At 37.9% G+C, this 16,459-nt stretch overlaps 1 protein-coding gene across 1 annotated transcript in view; it reads left to right on the top strand.

Moving 5' to 3' along the window:
* LOC148953974 (uncharacterized) overlaps positions 1-16,459 on the top strand; it is a 259,497-nt gene that overhangs the window by 38,254 nt on the left and 204,784 nt on the right. The window contains exon 3 of the mRNA XM_089086057.1: positions 4,471-4,587. Within this exon, the coding sequence (XP_088942183.1) occupies positions 4,471-4,587 (117 nt within the window). The remainder of the gene's footprint in view (positions 1-4,470; positions 4,588-16,459) is intronic.

Raw genomic sequence — 16,459 nt, forward strand, 5'->3', positions numbered from 1 at the left:
TCTCGTAGCAGTAAACCAAAATCACGCTTAAGATTCTTTCCAATCATACCTGGATATGTATTCTGCCAGTGATCACATTTATCATAGTGGCAATTGGAGCATAGGTGCCCTCTAGGATGAGAGTCATACACCTCTTCAAGACAGGAATTACAACCTTTCATTTGTACAGCATATCCTCTAAGCAATATACACGGGTTGCATAATCTACACTTTTCATCATACTCATCAATCATTGTGCAATTCTCACATGATGACCAGCTGCCCAGTGTGTACATACATAGTGGACATGTATGGAACATTTTTTCATGTGTTGACACTCTCACTGTCACAATGAAACTGAGCTAGCAACAACAAAAATTGTCTGAGATACAGAGAGAGGATTAAATCATCCTTGAACACCATCTTTCTCATGAAAAAAAAGTCCTAAATTACTAAACTAATGTTTAAAAGCATATCCAAAATATCATTTTGCCGTGTTGTGATCAATATATCAATAAATTGTGTAAATGAATTTGGACCACGTAGAAGCTTCATACAATAGTCTAATGATGGAGAATTAGTTTTTATTATATCGACAAGCATTCCCTAAGAAAATATCTTCCTTTGAATAGAAAGCTCTAGAAAATCGTCATCTAGAATCAAAAGTTTTTCCATAAGCACTAGATTCCTCAGGACTTGCTCTTTCTCAAATCTATCCATTTTTCAGAGTCCTAACTCTCTCACAACCAACTACAGACTAACCAGAATTTTTTCTACTCTAAAAAATATACGCTAGTCTACTATAGAAAGAAAAATACCTTTATTTAGAAACAATTTTATTGAGTATAATTATACCAATAATAATACTCACTACTGCATATTGTTCTCGTCGAAATATTTCGATAGCACATCTAATGCTGATTAAAGTTTATTTATATGGAGAATATTCACTTTTCCAGCAAAACATAGTTGCTCCTCCTGTTTAAACTTGCTTAATGATATCACGTATCTAGCATGCATAGCGTCCCATTCAAGGCATAGCGTACAGCCTCTAATGTTTTCCACCGCCACAGTGGGTACTCCTATATTGTTGTTGCTGCTGCCGATCTCATGATTAATGTCCAATAGTGCAGATGAGCCACTAATTTTTTCTCTACTAATATCTTCTTGAATAAACTATTCTCTCTGAATTCAAGTTTCGCAGTAATATTATTTGTAATGACAATAATTCCTTTTATTCAAATTCCAATCACCAATCAAGTTATTGTATATGGAGTAACCTCCGCTCTCTGATTGGCTCCTAAAAAACGGGTGTTGACTCAAAAACTGGTTCGGTTGAGTTATATAGTTTTGACAATACTCTCAAAACATGTTGGACCACGTTATATCATGCCAGATTTTTAGAATGTTCACGTGTAAGTGTAATGACACACGCGTGGGTACTCTCAAAACATGTTTGTCCACATTATACCTTGCCAACTTTAAAAAAAACAAACACAAAACCAGTCTGCTTATCTTATACAACCTTGACTATAGTTTCAAAACATGCTTGACCACTTTATAGGTAAAAGCAAATAGTATGGGAATTCCTATAGCAGCGGTAGAAATGTTTTCCTATAGCAGTCGTAGAATTCAATATTAGCATTCTACTCCCGGAGACTGAATCACTGTGTTATAAGGACTGGTTCAGGTAAAAAAACATCAAAGCACGACGAAAAATAACCTGAAACTGTATTTGCAACATGTACTAATCGAAAGTGGGAATGCGCATTACTCTTACTACCTAAGCTGCAAGTCAGTAGGCTCTATTGAAATGGTACCGTATTGTATACATGCAGAAGTTTAACCTGTTTTCTCTCACCGCTAGGGGAATTGATTTGAAAGATTTTTTATCCGATTTTCACAAAGAACTATACGCTCCGGGTCTCTTTTTTAAGCGGATTGTCCGGAAAAATCTACTACTAGTCCTTAATAGTAATTGACGAAACTAACGTGAAATGAGTATGTTACTTTGTTTTTTATTTACCGTTCATCTTAGAAAATTTGCTACTTACGTGTTATAGCGACCATACTTTGTTCTTGATCTGTAATGAAAAGAGTTTTTTGTATCCACTCGGAGATAATCAGCTTAGCCTTAGCGAGATAAAATACTATGCAGGTATATTTTAATTATATATTTAATGTGTAGAGGTGGTTAGGTTAGGTATCTAATATAATGTGTTCTGGGCGGCCCGCTTTCCATAGTTCTATGTTTTATTTTCTATAATTTTGTTACTAAAGTATTATATTTTCATCATATTTTGATATATTTCATAATGATTAACCTAACTTCCCTTTTTTGGTGTTGTCGCTATAACACGTAAGTACAGAAAATTTTTCTTTATAAAGGAAGAATGGGGAGGACAAGGAGAAATTGAACTGAAAGGTTAGCAATTTGTAGGCTATAGTTTTGATATGATTGCTCCAATTTTCCTCGGTAAAAACAGAACAATGCCATGTATGCTATCTCAACATACAGCAGATCAAGAAAATTAGTGCGTTCTTTCGGCACGAGATTAGTGCTTTTGTTACTATAGTTACTGAAGATTATGGTTCTTCCCAGAGTCATATAATATTAATTTTCAGTGAAAAAAGGGCAGTTACTCTTCAGAGCAGTTTCTTAGCTTTTTATCTCTTATATATATTTTTCCGTTTGTTTGATTACACAAGTGAGCCGCAATTTGTATATTCTACTTTGAAATCTTTTAATTATAAAAGTATTTTTTCTCGTGGAGAAGCAGACTTCACATTAACTACTAAATATTAATGATGTATGCTAATGAATTCATCTAATTTATAATTGGGTTCTTTACCACGGATTATTAATTTGAGAATCTTATTATTAATTTTTCAGTTTTTATTAGGAGAAATAAAAAACATGTTTATGTCTTGCAAAACTTTCTTTAATTATTTTACTTATTCTTAAATTCCATCAAAGGTTGAAGCGAAGCCATGACCTAGTAAAGACCAATAGTAACCAAGCATTAAAAGAACTTTTCTTAGGAGCTTTCAAGGTCAATAAATTTACGATTAAATACTGCTTCAGACACGTTAATTTTTATCATTTACAATATATCACTAATTTGTCATTATGAGCCAAATCCTAAGAAATTCTGCATGAAATCCTGAAATACTTAAAAAAAAGGTCAAATTGACGTAAAAAGTACAATTTGAAATTATCGTCTTTGAAACATGCTAACCTTTCATATAAATTTTAACTGATGTGCTCGTTTTTTTTTCTTTCTTTTTCTCCGATGGTCCAGGAGGCTACTAGGTGGCCCATCCTCATCCTAGGAAGTTTAAGTGGTTACTGGTGCTTTACCGAAAATAACCCATTTTTAAGAGAGCATGAAAATAGTTTTTTTTTTTATAAAACGTTCGTGTTATAACAACCGTTATGCATCTGCTATTTTGTATTATTTTCAGAAAGCGCAAGCAACAACTTGAATGTTACGAGTGATGTCTAGGGGAGTAAAAGGCTCTTCTAGTTTAGGGTCATTTCTGCTTGTCGGTTGTGCTGACGTAAAAACCTGGTATGGGAAGGTCAACCTGGCAAAAAGCTTTTAACTTCTACACTGTAATGATAATTTATTTGGTCTTTCTCAGTGTTTACGGAGGTATCCTCTTTTGGTGCGCTCCTCAAATGTTGGCTTCTTGCTGAATCGGATTGTCTTGTGCTCAGGTCGCGTCTTGGATACCTTTTTGTCACTAATTTTAAGTATTCCAGTCTCATGTTGTAAAAAATGGTATTCCATTGCCGTGTTTTGGGATTGGCGTGTGTTTTTATTGAGATAGACTAGTCACTGTATAGGTTTGGTTTAAAAAAGGTCCATATAAAGTTTTGAAAGGAATAAGAAAAGGATTTTTTTAAAGGAAAAAAAAGACTTGGACTGAATAAGTGTATTGAGAGTGGTAAAAATGTGCAACCAGTGCTACATGAAGGAGTTTCAGACACATTGGCCTAAAAAAGAATATGGTCCTTATGTGTTATAGAATATGGTTGAATATGGTACTTATGTGGTGAATGCTAATGAAATAAAACAAAATATTATGAAAATAAAATACTTTAGTAACAAAATTATGAAAACTACAACAAAGAATTATGGAGCGCATTATTTCAAATACGTAACCTAAACCAACCTAACCTAACCAAAATACTGACTAAATATTTAATTAAAACATAGCTATAATGTAGTTTCCCACCAAGCCAAAGCTAATTGTCTGGTATTGAAACCGTGAAAACCGGGTATTGTCTCATGTTCGCGATACAAGTTCTCGAGTGTGTATTATACAACACATAAGTACCAGGAATCTGTTCGAACATATCGAAACATAAAGCAAAATACTTCGAAATAGCCGTCTACTTCATTTTTTTTTGTAAGTCCTGCGTATGTTTTGTTTTTTTAAGTTTAATTTTGGTATTTATTTAATTCCTACTAAAAATTTTCGCAGGCAAAGGGCCTTTTCAGCTCGTACAAAAAGACCACAAAGCTTAGCGCTGGAAGATGGAAATATGGATTTGTTTGAGAACCGAGTAGGCTTAGACACAGAAATGAGGAGATCCTTAAGGTAAGCCATCCTAAAATGAGAAATATTGAAAACTCCGGTTCGAAGCAAAGCAAATTGAACTATTAATAGTTTAAAACCATAAATTGGATGTACAGACACGTGCGAATCCAAATAAAGATGATTACTATCATTTTATTAAAGGAATGGCGAAGTTTATAAAGTTGAAACTTCGGGGACATATTGAACTAAATCTGGAGAAAATATACACCTCCTGGTTTTTAAAAGGGCATATATGCAAGGTCTTAGGAATATCAATTTGTATCAAGTCGAAACCCTTAAGGCTTGTTGAGGGGTGTGTAGAGCTGAGTCAAAAGACACGATGTGTATCCAGATGGTCAGAAAAATGTCAAACAAGGTGATTGCTTTTACCTTTTTGTTATAATTAATTTAAATGAATAATTTTTACAAAAGAAGTATTAAAAAAAATAAGAGCTATATTCAACTAAAGATGAGCAGGAATTACGTCAAATAAATTTTCAAGCGTAAAACTACTATAAATCTCTATCAATAAATAAATTATACCAAAAACAAACTGAAATTTTAATAAATAATAAACTCAAACTATATATAGTAATACCATATTCACATCCCCTCAGCTTTTCTTGAAATTTTGAGTTTATTTGTTTTTCCGTACCTAGAATATTGAATCTTTGCCATTTTGCAGCCTGAATGCACTTAGACTCTTTTGGTTTATTTCAATAATAGTAGTAGTACTAGCAGTAGTGGTAGCAACAGGAGCATTAGCAGTTTTAGCAGTAGTAGCAGCAGTAGTAGTAGCAGTAATAGTAGTAGCAGTCACAATTAGTCACAGTTGCAGTCATAAGCAGTTGCAGAGACAGTCGCAGTTCCAAGTATTCGCAGTAGCAAACACAAGTTTCTCATTAATACTTTTAGCCATTCTAAATATATTGCAGATACACCCTTCTAACATCTATATCTAAACAAACATCCCCCTCGGGATGCCCTGAAAGTCTTGACTACATACATTTGTCTTTCCCTAAGATATAAAAATACGCCCTCATGACAAAATTGGATGGTGTTTGTGTCTTTAGATTTATTTCAACGTCCCTAATAACATGCTCTAAAAGTTTCAACAAAACACCCCTAGCTGTTCTTGGGATATGGACTCATACGTCTCTTTGGCAATATTGATACACATATTGAAATTTCTTTCAGTTTTACACCCTACTGAACCCTCCCTAAAGAAAAAAAAATTCAATACCCTATTCTGTTGCTAAGACATTGTATATGTGCCATTTTGACAACCTGGATGGACTTAAACTCTTTGATTTAATTCAGCGGTAGTAGTAGCAGTAGAAGTGGCAGTAGTAGCATTAGTTGCCCTGGTAGTTTCAACTTCATACCTTTGGCAGTTTTTTAGATATTGCTGATACGTCCTTTTGACAACCAGGATGCACATAGAACCTTTTTATTTAGTTTCATATCATCATAAACTTTCCCTGAAAGTTTCCACTTTATACCCTATTCCAGTCCTAAGATACCCTTTCAATGCTATTTGATAACCTGGATGCAGTTAAACTATTTTAATTTACTTCAGTCGTAGCAGTTACAGTTGCAAATAGAATTGGTAGAAGCAGTAGCTAAAGTGGTAGTAATATTAGCAGCCGTGAGTGTTTTGGCTTAATACCCTAAGGCGTTGATGGGATATTGCGAGTGAACCACTTTGATAACCGGCATGTAAATACTGTGTTTTGATCTAGCTCAACATACCCCTCCAAATGCCCTGAAAGCTTCGGCTTAATGCTCTTAGCCGATTATGCGATATTGCTGATACGCCCTTTTAATGGCCTGTGTGCAAATAGTGATATTTGATTGAATTCAACACCGCCCTCACCATTACCTGAAAGTTTTACCCTAATACCCTTAGCATTAGCAATAGTACAGTAGTAGTCATAGTAGCAGTAGTAGTAGTAGGAGCAGTTGGAGTAGTAGTAGTAATGGTAATATCAGTACCAGTAGTAGCAGTAGTAGCATTGATATTATGAGTTTTTGGTCAGTTCGACATCACCTCAACAAGCCCTGATAATTTAAACTTAATAACCTAAGCTGTTTTGAGATATCTTTGATACATCCTTTTGATAGCCGTCAGACACATAGTGTATTTTGATCTAGTCTAATACCCCCCCCCTGAGAAATCTCTGAGAGTTTACCTTAATACGAATTAGCATTAAAAATAGTTGCACTGGTAGCAGTATTAGTACTACTACTACTATTATTAGTATGCACATAGTGCCTTTTGTTAGTTCAACGTCTCCCTCGAAATACCCTGAAAGTTTCAACTTAATACTCTAAGCCGATCCTGAGATATTACTCATACGCGCTTTTGACAGCCTGTATACACATAGTGTGTTTTGGTTTAATATTCACCAAGCTACTTCCTAAAATTTTTACGTTAATACCTTTAGATTTTGTAGTAGTAATAGAAGTAGCAGTGGTAGTATGCATTTACTACCTTTTGTTTGGTTCAATATCCGACTCAACATGCACTCAAATCTTCAGTTTAATACTTTAAGCTGTTCCTGAGATATAAATATTACGCAATTTTGATAACCAGCATCAACAAAAGTGTGTATCAATTCAGTTCAACATTCGCTGAAAGTTTCACCTTAACTCCTGTAGCTTCAGTAGTAGTAGTAGTAGCAGCGGTTCTAGTAATTTTAGTAGCAACAGTGTCAGTTGTAGTAGTACTAGTAGTAGTAGCATGTACACACTGGCTTTTGGTTAGCTCAATATCCTCCTTAACACACCCTAAAAGTTTCAACTTAATACTCTAAGCCGTTCCTATGATATTACTGATACACCCTTTTGACAAATTGCATGCTCATAGTATATTTTGATTGAGTTTAACATCCCCCTAAGCATTCTCTGAAAGTTTCACCTTAAAATCCTTTGCCTCAGTTGTAGGAGAAGTCGTAGTAGTAGTAGAAGCAGTTGTAGCAGTAGTAATAAAAGTAGCAGCATACAGATTGTGCCCATCAAATTCCCCTGTAATTTCCACTTGAAACTCTAAGCCGTTTCTATGGTATTACTGATACGCCCTTTTGACAACATGCATGCACATAGTGTTTTTTTTACTTAAATATCCATCTAAACATTTTGTGTAAGTTTCACCGTAATACTCTTAGCCTCAATAGTAGTATTAATAGTAGTAGTAGCAGCAGTAGAAGTAGTGGTCGAATTCGCAGAGTACCTTTTGATTTGTTCAACATCCCCCGACATACCCTAAAAGCTTTGACTTAATACCCTTAGCCGTTCTTGAGATGTTGCTGGTACACCATTTTAACAACCTGCATTCACATAATGTGTTTTGATTTAGTTTGACATCCCCTCAACATTGCCTGAAATTTTCACCTTAATACCCTTAGCTAGTATAGCAATAGTAAGTAGTAGCAGTAGCAGTAAGTAGTAGTAGTAGCAGTGGTGGTAATACTAGTAACAGCAGTAGCAGTAGTATTAGTAGTATCACTAGTAGCAATAACAGTAGAATTAGTAGTATTAGAATGCACATACTGCCTTAAGTCAGTTCAACATTCCCCTAAACATCCCCTGAAAGTTTTGCTTCAACACCCTTAGCCCCAGTAGTAGTGGTAGCATTAGTAGCAATAGCAGTAGCAGTATGCACGTACCGCCTTTTGTTCTTTCAAAACCCCCTCAACACACCCTGACAGTTTCACTTAATGCCCTAAGCACCTCCTCGGACATTGCTGATGCACCCTTTTGACAACCAGAATGAAAATATTGTGTTTTGATTTAGTTCAACATCCTCTCAACATTCCCTGAAATTTTCACCTTAGCTCACCTTGGAATCTGACCTTGACATTTTAATACCCTTAGCTTTAGGGTACTGGCAGTAGTGATAGTAGTAGCTACAATTGTAGTAGTAGCATTAGCAATAGAAGTAGTTGTAGGAGCATACACATACTGCATTTGGTTAGTTCAACCCACCCCTCCCCCGCAAGTTCCCAACTTAATACTCTAAGCCGTTCCTAAGATATTGCTAATACACCTTTCTGACAACTTGTGTTTAGATTTAGTTTGAATTCTCCCTCACTATTTTGTGAAACTTTCACCTTAATACCCTTAGCATTTTTGGGCACTAAGAGATAAATATGCCCCCTTTCCCAATAACAAATACTACATGTAAAAAATAGGCAAATTGTATAGCCTATACCCCCTCCGATCCCTTTCTATATTTATCTGAAGGCTTATGATAATTTGAAAAATTTGGACATTAAAATTCTTTCTTAGAGGCATCTGGAACCTTCACCACTCTGCCTAAATAATGACTCATTTCCCATCCTTTCTAATCGCTGATGGACAATTTTGCATTTGTGTATATAATTCAAAGACACATCAAGTGAATCAGCTTGGTTAAATGAAGTTTAAGGATAAATATCTATCTTAATCATTTATCATATATGGATTATATGACTTCTTAGGAACGAACGTGCCATCGTGTGGCATTACTTGCTCTGACACTGGGAGATTCAGTACATGGATTTTCGATATCTTTAAGCGATTGGCTGTCTCAAAATTTTCAGCCGATAGCAATTAGGCCCTTTTTTGGGGGAAAATTGTAGTTTGGTGCCACAAAATTGTAGAAAATGCCACTTTCCTGGGCACAATCTTTATGGCTGCTTTAAAAGGACACTAGAACATCTCATATCCATTCAAATAAGCCCTCTTCCAAATTTCTAGAACCATTGTTTTAATATGATCAGTCCTGAGGAAAAAATTAAACATGCATCCGTGATATTTCTTCTGGAGGGGAAAAAATGCAAAATCCTATATTTTTTAGATAAGGGTTTAAAACTTCAGGTATCCATAGCAATAGTCTTTTGATATGCTTAATTTGATGATGGGGTTTTCATCAGGATCACAAGTCTTTTGGGGAATGTTCCCCCTTTTTTTTCAAAAATGAAGCAAATTTTCTCAGGCTCCTAGTTTTGTTAGGTAACTTTAAACCTACTGAATTTTATACTTTTGGAATCGGTATAAAAAAGACGATTCTTTTGGTGCATTAAGTATTATCAAAACTTCTTTTTTTACAGTTTCGGTTACTATTAGGCCGAGTCTCTGCTTACTTACGTGTCATTACCACGATCTAACTATAACTGTCAGTAGCCAATTATAGACCAAAGTTTCCTGAATAGAATCACTAGGCGTAGGAGAGAGGACGAAACTGCAGAGACAATCAAATTTACCGTAAATCAGGCACACACTTACCGTCTATTCTCTGGTCTAATAACTTTAAGTGATCAATTTTATCCCAAATTTGTTAATGATCAAAGTTTGGTTATTCAGTCTATTCAGAAAATTCAGTAAAAAAAACTGCGTTTTCAGGCTCAGTGGGTTAGAACACGGGTTGTTTTCGTCTAGTTTCAAGTCTCTAGTTTTTCGTCTAGTTTCATCTAGTTTCAGCGGGTTCGAAGTTTCAACCCTGTGTTTTTCTCGAGGATACATTTTGTGAAAACACATGATGCACTAGATGAAAAAACCCGTGTTCGAACCCGCTGAGCCGTGAACAACCCGTCTTCGAACACGGGCTGTTCTCGTCTAGTGCATCAAGCGTTGTGTATCAGTGCATGTACTGCATCAAACACGGGGTTGAAACTTCGAACCCGCTGAAACTAGACAAAACTAGACGAAAATCTAGAAACTTGAAACAAGACGAGAACAACCCGTGTTCGAACCCGCTGAGCCTGAAAACGTGGCTAAAATAAACGGCAAATATTCAAAATAAAGTAAAGGGTGACATTAAAACTCTCGGAAATCAATTTTATGGCTTGACTTTCTTGACTTAAGGCTCCTGCCACGTTGGGGGTGGTGTAGAGAGCGTCGCAACTCTGCTCTTCCAGGCTAACCGGTCTACTGCTATTAGTGGGGCCTCTTCGACAGCGATATTAGCTATCTCAAGGAATTTGTTGAGGCTATCCTTCCACCTTGTCTGAGGTCTGCCCCTCGGGCAAGACCAGCCATTAGCTTTAGCGTAAAAATCGTAGACTATTCGGGCTGGGCTTGTCGTCGGCATACGCAGGAGGTGTCCAAACCCTCTGAGAGTACGGTGCGCTATTTGGATGGAGAATGGCACTTGCGAGGTAAGTGCTAACAACCTTGAGTTGCTTACAAAATCGTCCCATCGAAGTCCCTGAATCCGACAGAGCTGTTTCGTCTGGCAGACGTCTATCATGCTGAGGATTGTTGATTTGAGAGGCCAGGTCTCCGCTGCATAGAGGAGGACCGAGCCTACGGCTGCATTATAAATTCGCATATTCTTGCGCCTAGATACGTATACCCAGCATTCTCCAGAAATTGTTGAGCCCTTTCGACGATAGATGAGGCTTTAGAAATTCGATTTCTCAGCCCTTCCTCTATAAAGAATTTCTTAGACAGCACGGAGTCAAGATAAGTGAAGTTCTTTACAACTTCAACAGGAGCTCCGTAAACAATTATGTTCTCAGGAGGCGAGACTGGGCTTGGGGGCTCAATTGCCATTATCTTCGTCTTAAGCCAGTTTATTTTCAGCCTCACTTTTGCTGCCTCTTCCTGTAGGACTTCCAGAGCGTCAGTCAACTGGTCGATCGAGTCAGCAACGAGACCAAGATCATCTGCGACGTCAGCGTCCTTCAGAACGCGATCACGAAACTGCAGACCAAAGGGCAGGCGATTTGTTGTTCGTGTTATGACATGGTCTATCACGCAATTGAACAGTTTCGGGGAGGCGGCACACCCTTGTCGTACACCGGTTTTGATGCCAAATGTCGTGCTCCGTTTGCCGTTGACTTGAACGCAACCCATGGTCTCTTCGTAAAGCTTTTCAAACAACTTGCAGTATTTGTCTGGTAGACCAGTTGATCGAAGTATCAGCCAGAACGAGTTACAATCCACCGAGTCAAACGCAGCCTTGAAGTCCACAAAGGCTACATATGCTTTCCTCCTGAATTTCTTTGTCTTCTCAATTAACTGGCGCATGCTAAAGATTCATTCGACAGTGGATCTCCCGGACATAAGCCCCGCCTCCTGGACTCTTATCTTTCTTCTGAGGATAATCGTGAATCTATCCAGCAGGGTCATATCAAAGAGCTTTCCAGGCACTGAAAGTAGCTTTATGCCTATGTAGTTCGAACAGATGCTCTTGCTCCCCTTTCTCTTCCATAAGGGTAGGATTATACCAGCTCACCAATCCATCAGGATCCATTCTGTGCACAAAACCACAGAAAACAGCATATGGAGCCAAAGTAGCATCACTGGTTCAGCATACTTCAGAAACTAAGCAAATAGACCACACATACCTGCTGCTTCGATGTTTCACAAACGTTTTACTGCTGTGTAGACTTCTAGTTAACCGAAAGGATTGTTTTTGTCAATTTTTAGAAGTGCAGGAGGCTTGGTGGCAAGGTTAATGAGTTCCTGGTCAATCTGCGTTACAGCTTCGGCGTTGAGGAGGCCCGGGAAGTGGTCTTTCCATCGACTGACCTGGGCAGCTTCGTCACTGAGCGGCTGACCATCCACAGAGACAACACATGCAACCGGGGGGGCTATGTCTCCTGTTAGATCACGGAGGTGCTTATAGAGACTGCCAACGTCACCTTTCTTGGCTGTACCCTCTAGCTCATGTGCCTTCCTTTCCACAAACAGTTTCTTGTCTCCCTGTATCAGTTTGTTGCGGACCCCATTAAGGCTTCTATAGGTTAGCATGTCACCGAGTAACCTCGCCTTGCGGCTCTGCTCTATGACATCAAGCGGATTTGACTGAATCCACACTTTATTAGCACGCTTTTTCCCTCAAACATTTGTTGTCACTGACTTCAGTATATTCTCTTTTAATGAGAGACAGGCGTTTTCACAACTTTCAAATGCCGGGAGCGTGTCAAAGCGGTTTAATACATCAGTGGCATATTTCAACCGTATGTTCTGATCGCAGAGGCGAGAGACATCGATCTTGGCTGGTTCTGGTTCTGAGCGATGGGCTTTGAGCCTTAGTCGCATGTTAGCGACGACGAGGCGATGGTCAGTGTTGCCAATCTCAGCTGCCTTATACGTCCTGCAGTTACTGATCGAAGACCTCCATCTCTGTGACACGATGATGTAGTCAATCATTTTTTTTTGTATGGCCGTCATTGCTGTACCATGTATATTTGTGAATGTCCTTCCTTGCAAACATGGTATTCGTAATCACAAGGTTGTGCATGCTGCAAGGTTGTAGAAGCCTTAGACCATTGTCATTTAGGGAATTCGGAGTAACTGGTCCAATGACTTGTCGCCATAAGTCGTGGTTGTCGCTCACAATTGCATTAAGGTCAGCCAGGAGAATGACAATATCGTGCGGGAATATCTTAGATAATTCATTCGTCAAGGCAGAGTAGAAAGTGTCCTTTGTTTCGATGTCAGCTTCGTTTGTTGGGGCATAACAAACAAGGACCGTCATTTTTCCTTGCTCGTGATTGAGTCGAGCATTAGCGATTCTATCCGAGACGGGAGTGAATGACAGTAGACGCTTCTTGGATTTGTCATCAAGAACTAGTCCGACTCCATTTCTTCTGGTGGTTGTCTGGCGAGACCAGAAAAGGTGGTATCCCTCACCTATGGGATCATTTCCATTCCCGACTAGGTGGGTTTCTGTTATTCCAGCAAAAGAGATGCGGAATCGCTTCAGTTCCATCGCCAGAAGCGTCTTAGCTCCGGGAAAATTTAATGTCAATACATTCCAGGTGGCAATATGGAGGCCACCTTGGTCAATAAGATTCAAACGCTGGTCATTTCTCAGTACAGGGGCAAGCAAGGGTCGTGATAGGATAAAAGAAGGTTGGTCATCCGAGGCAGTTGCTAAGCTAATCGTTGAAATGGGTTACGGGTGGAAGGTTGCAAGCACAACCGACCCTCGGCCTAAATTCTGATTATAGCCAGGATTTACCTGGATACTGAGAATTCTGGGGTTGACTCCAACCGCCTCATGAGGCTGAGGTCACCCTGATCGGAGTGTCTAGTTAGGGGAAACCCCGTATCCAGAGGTACGTGGTCAGCAGACATGGTCTGCATCATTCCGGACGAGCTCCATTCACCTCCAATTTTATGGGAATAATAAAAAATAAAAGTACAGAAAAATAAAGTAAAGGGTGACATAAAAACTCTCGGAAATCAATTTTATAGGAATAATAAAAAAAAAATCTATAATGGAGTCGGCTGCCCCCCCCCTCAACGCTTACTCTTTTTGCTAACACTTGCAATTTAAAATTCAACAAATGTAGCCAGTTGCCAGTTGCTATATTTACTGGTTGTCATTCAATATTGATCCATTGCATGTTTTTTGTTTAGTTAAACCTAAACGAGCACTTCCTTTCTTGAAAATGGTATAAAAAAAAATTAAAATTTTTATCACAGTGATCTTTTAATAAACAAATAACCCTTTAAGCACTGGGTTAAAAATATCCAAATTTAGCATAAAGAAGGAGTTAAGAGGAATGGTGGATCCATCCATAATTAGGGTAATTTATAATTCATTTTAAATTTTAACTTCACACTTCATCTTTGTTTGGCAAAGTTCTGTTGATTTTTAATATTAATTCAAGGGCTATTCTATTTACTAACTTTTGTATAAAAATATTTAAATAGTAGAAGCGGACATCTAGATATCTTGTCTTAAAAAAGTAAAATAGGATTACCCTAAAATGAGAGCCCCCCCTCCATTCTCCTGAAACTTCACTGTGGTGCTTCTATTATTAATGCTAAAGCTCAACTTTGATCATAATCTTCTGACTCTAAAATACTGTGTAGAATTGTGCAGTACTGTACAACCTTTAGTAATACTGTATACACGTTTAACAATAGCCTAAATTTCGTACGTACCGCACATACGTTTAAGAACGAATGTACCACCATATGGCAGTATCGTTACTTTCACCTGGATGTCAGATAAATACACCTTCAATAGGTCCAGCTGATTGGCTATCTAAGAGTTTTGCTCGATAGTGTTTATCGTTCTTGGGCCACAATTTTTGCTGCGCAAATGGCAAGAATTTGACACTTGCTGTGTTTTGATCTCTTTCTGTTTACCTTAGAAGGCACTAGAATTTTCAATATCTGCTGGACTTTGCTTTGTCTCTCGATGTTTTAAGATTATAGGTTTAATATGATCACCACTGGTGAAAAAAGAAACACTACAGAAAGGAAAAAACAAAGAGATGTGCATTACCATTCTTCTTAAGAAAAACCCAGCATTTATATTTATATTTACTGGGGCTTGAATTCTCCTCTTTATGGTCCTAATTTTTCCCCATTTTTCAGGGCGGAGGAAGGGTGTCTCCTTTTTCTTTAATTTTGCAAATTTTATTGAATTAGCGAATAACTTATATATTTGGATTCGGCATAAACGTAGATAGGTTATCTTACCAAACACCCCATTGCCGTCCTAGCTGAGTGGTTAGCGCACTGGACTTGAAATCCAAAGAACTGGAGTTCGAGCTCCAACATCGTTGGTTATTTGATTTGTAACGAGGGTCAATTTTGTGACTGTCAGCTTAGTCGACCTAGCCCTAAATGTGTACCTGGAGAAATCTAGGGAAAACACGGAAAGCGTCAGATGATTAGTCCCCAACCACGCATTGCACTCCTGACTGAAGGTATTGAATCAGGAGATCGGTCCTGTACAAAGCAGACCAATATTCAGCATGCGAAAAAGTTTTTTTTATTATAAATTGTGCTGAGTAACTTTATATATTTGGAATTGGCGAACAGCTGACATTTTTGGATTCAGCCCAAAATTAGATATGTTATTAAACTGTATCTACTGTAGATATGTTACAGTAATATATTATACTCCAACGTTCCTGTCATTTTTGAATACACCTCTGGAAGTCATTTTTAGAAAATCTTCGCAGCTGCTCCGTCCCATTTTGTTTTATTTCATCTACATCTTGAAAACGTTTACCCTTAAGCGTCATTTTTATCTTTGGGAATAAAAAAATAACTTGGAGCTAGGTCTGGTGAATAGGGGGGATGAAAAACAACTGGGATATCATATTTGTCCTTAAACTCTTGCACAACATGGGCTGGTGCAGTATCGTGATGCAATTTCCAACTATCAGACTCCTTAAACTTGGGTCTTTTTTTTTGTACAGCGTCTCGTAAACGGTGAAGAACATCAATGTAGGAATTCTTTGTTATGGTCTGCCCTTTTCGAGCATACTCGCGATGAACAACACCTTGGTAGTCGAAAAAATCAGTTTCACTTGACTCCGAACTTGACGACCTTTTTTGCGTCGTGGTTAATCAGGTGTCTTTCAATGCCAAGATTGAATCTTTGTTTCTGGATCGTAGCCATATTACCAAGACTTGTCACCAGTTATGATTGATTAAAAAACAAAATCTTAAGATTCGGAACACTCTCGCAAATCAGTCGCGATCTCTTTTCGGTCTTCTTTTTGCTCACCTGAGTGCAGCTTTGGAACAAATTTGGCTGCAAATCTTCTCATGTCTAAATCAGTCGTGAACTAATCCAGATGAGATTTGGAACTCATTACTAAGTTTCATGACTGTCAAACGACGATTACCTCGTATTGCTGTTCGTATTTTTGGATCATTTCTTCATTTTGGCTTGTTGACGGTCGTCCTTCATGTTTAAATCGTTTAAATCATTCAAAAACGTGAACATGGGACATGGTTTGATCTCCGTAAGCTAGCAATAACATTTGGTAGGTTTCAGTAGCTTTTTTTTCCTAGTTTATGACGAAATCTGGTGCACACTCGCTGTTGTATATTTTCGATCATAGTGAAATCCGACAGGAAGTAAAAACATACTTTACTTAATTGCACCTAGAAGCCGACTGAGACAATTTTAACCCGATCTATGTCA

The sequence above is a fragment of the Artemia sp. Qi Xiang Cuo genome, chromosome 3 (assembly GCF_049724085.1).
Source record: "Artemia sp. Qi Xiang Cuo chromosome 3, ASM4972408v1, whole genome shotgun sequence".
In the NCBI taxonomy this organism is placed as follows: Eukaryota; Metazoa; Arthropoda; class Branchiopoda; order Anostraca; family Artemiidae; genus Artemia; species Artemia sp. Qi Xiang Cuo.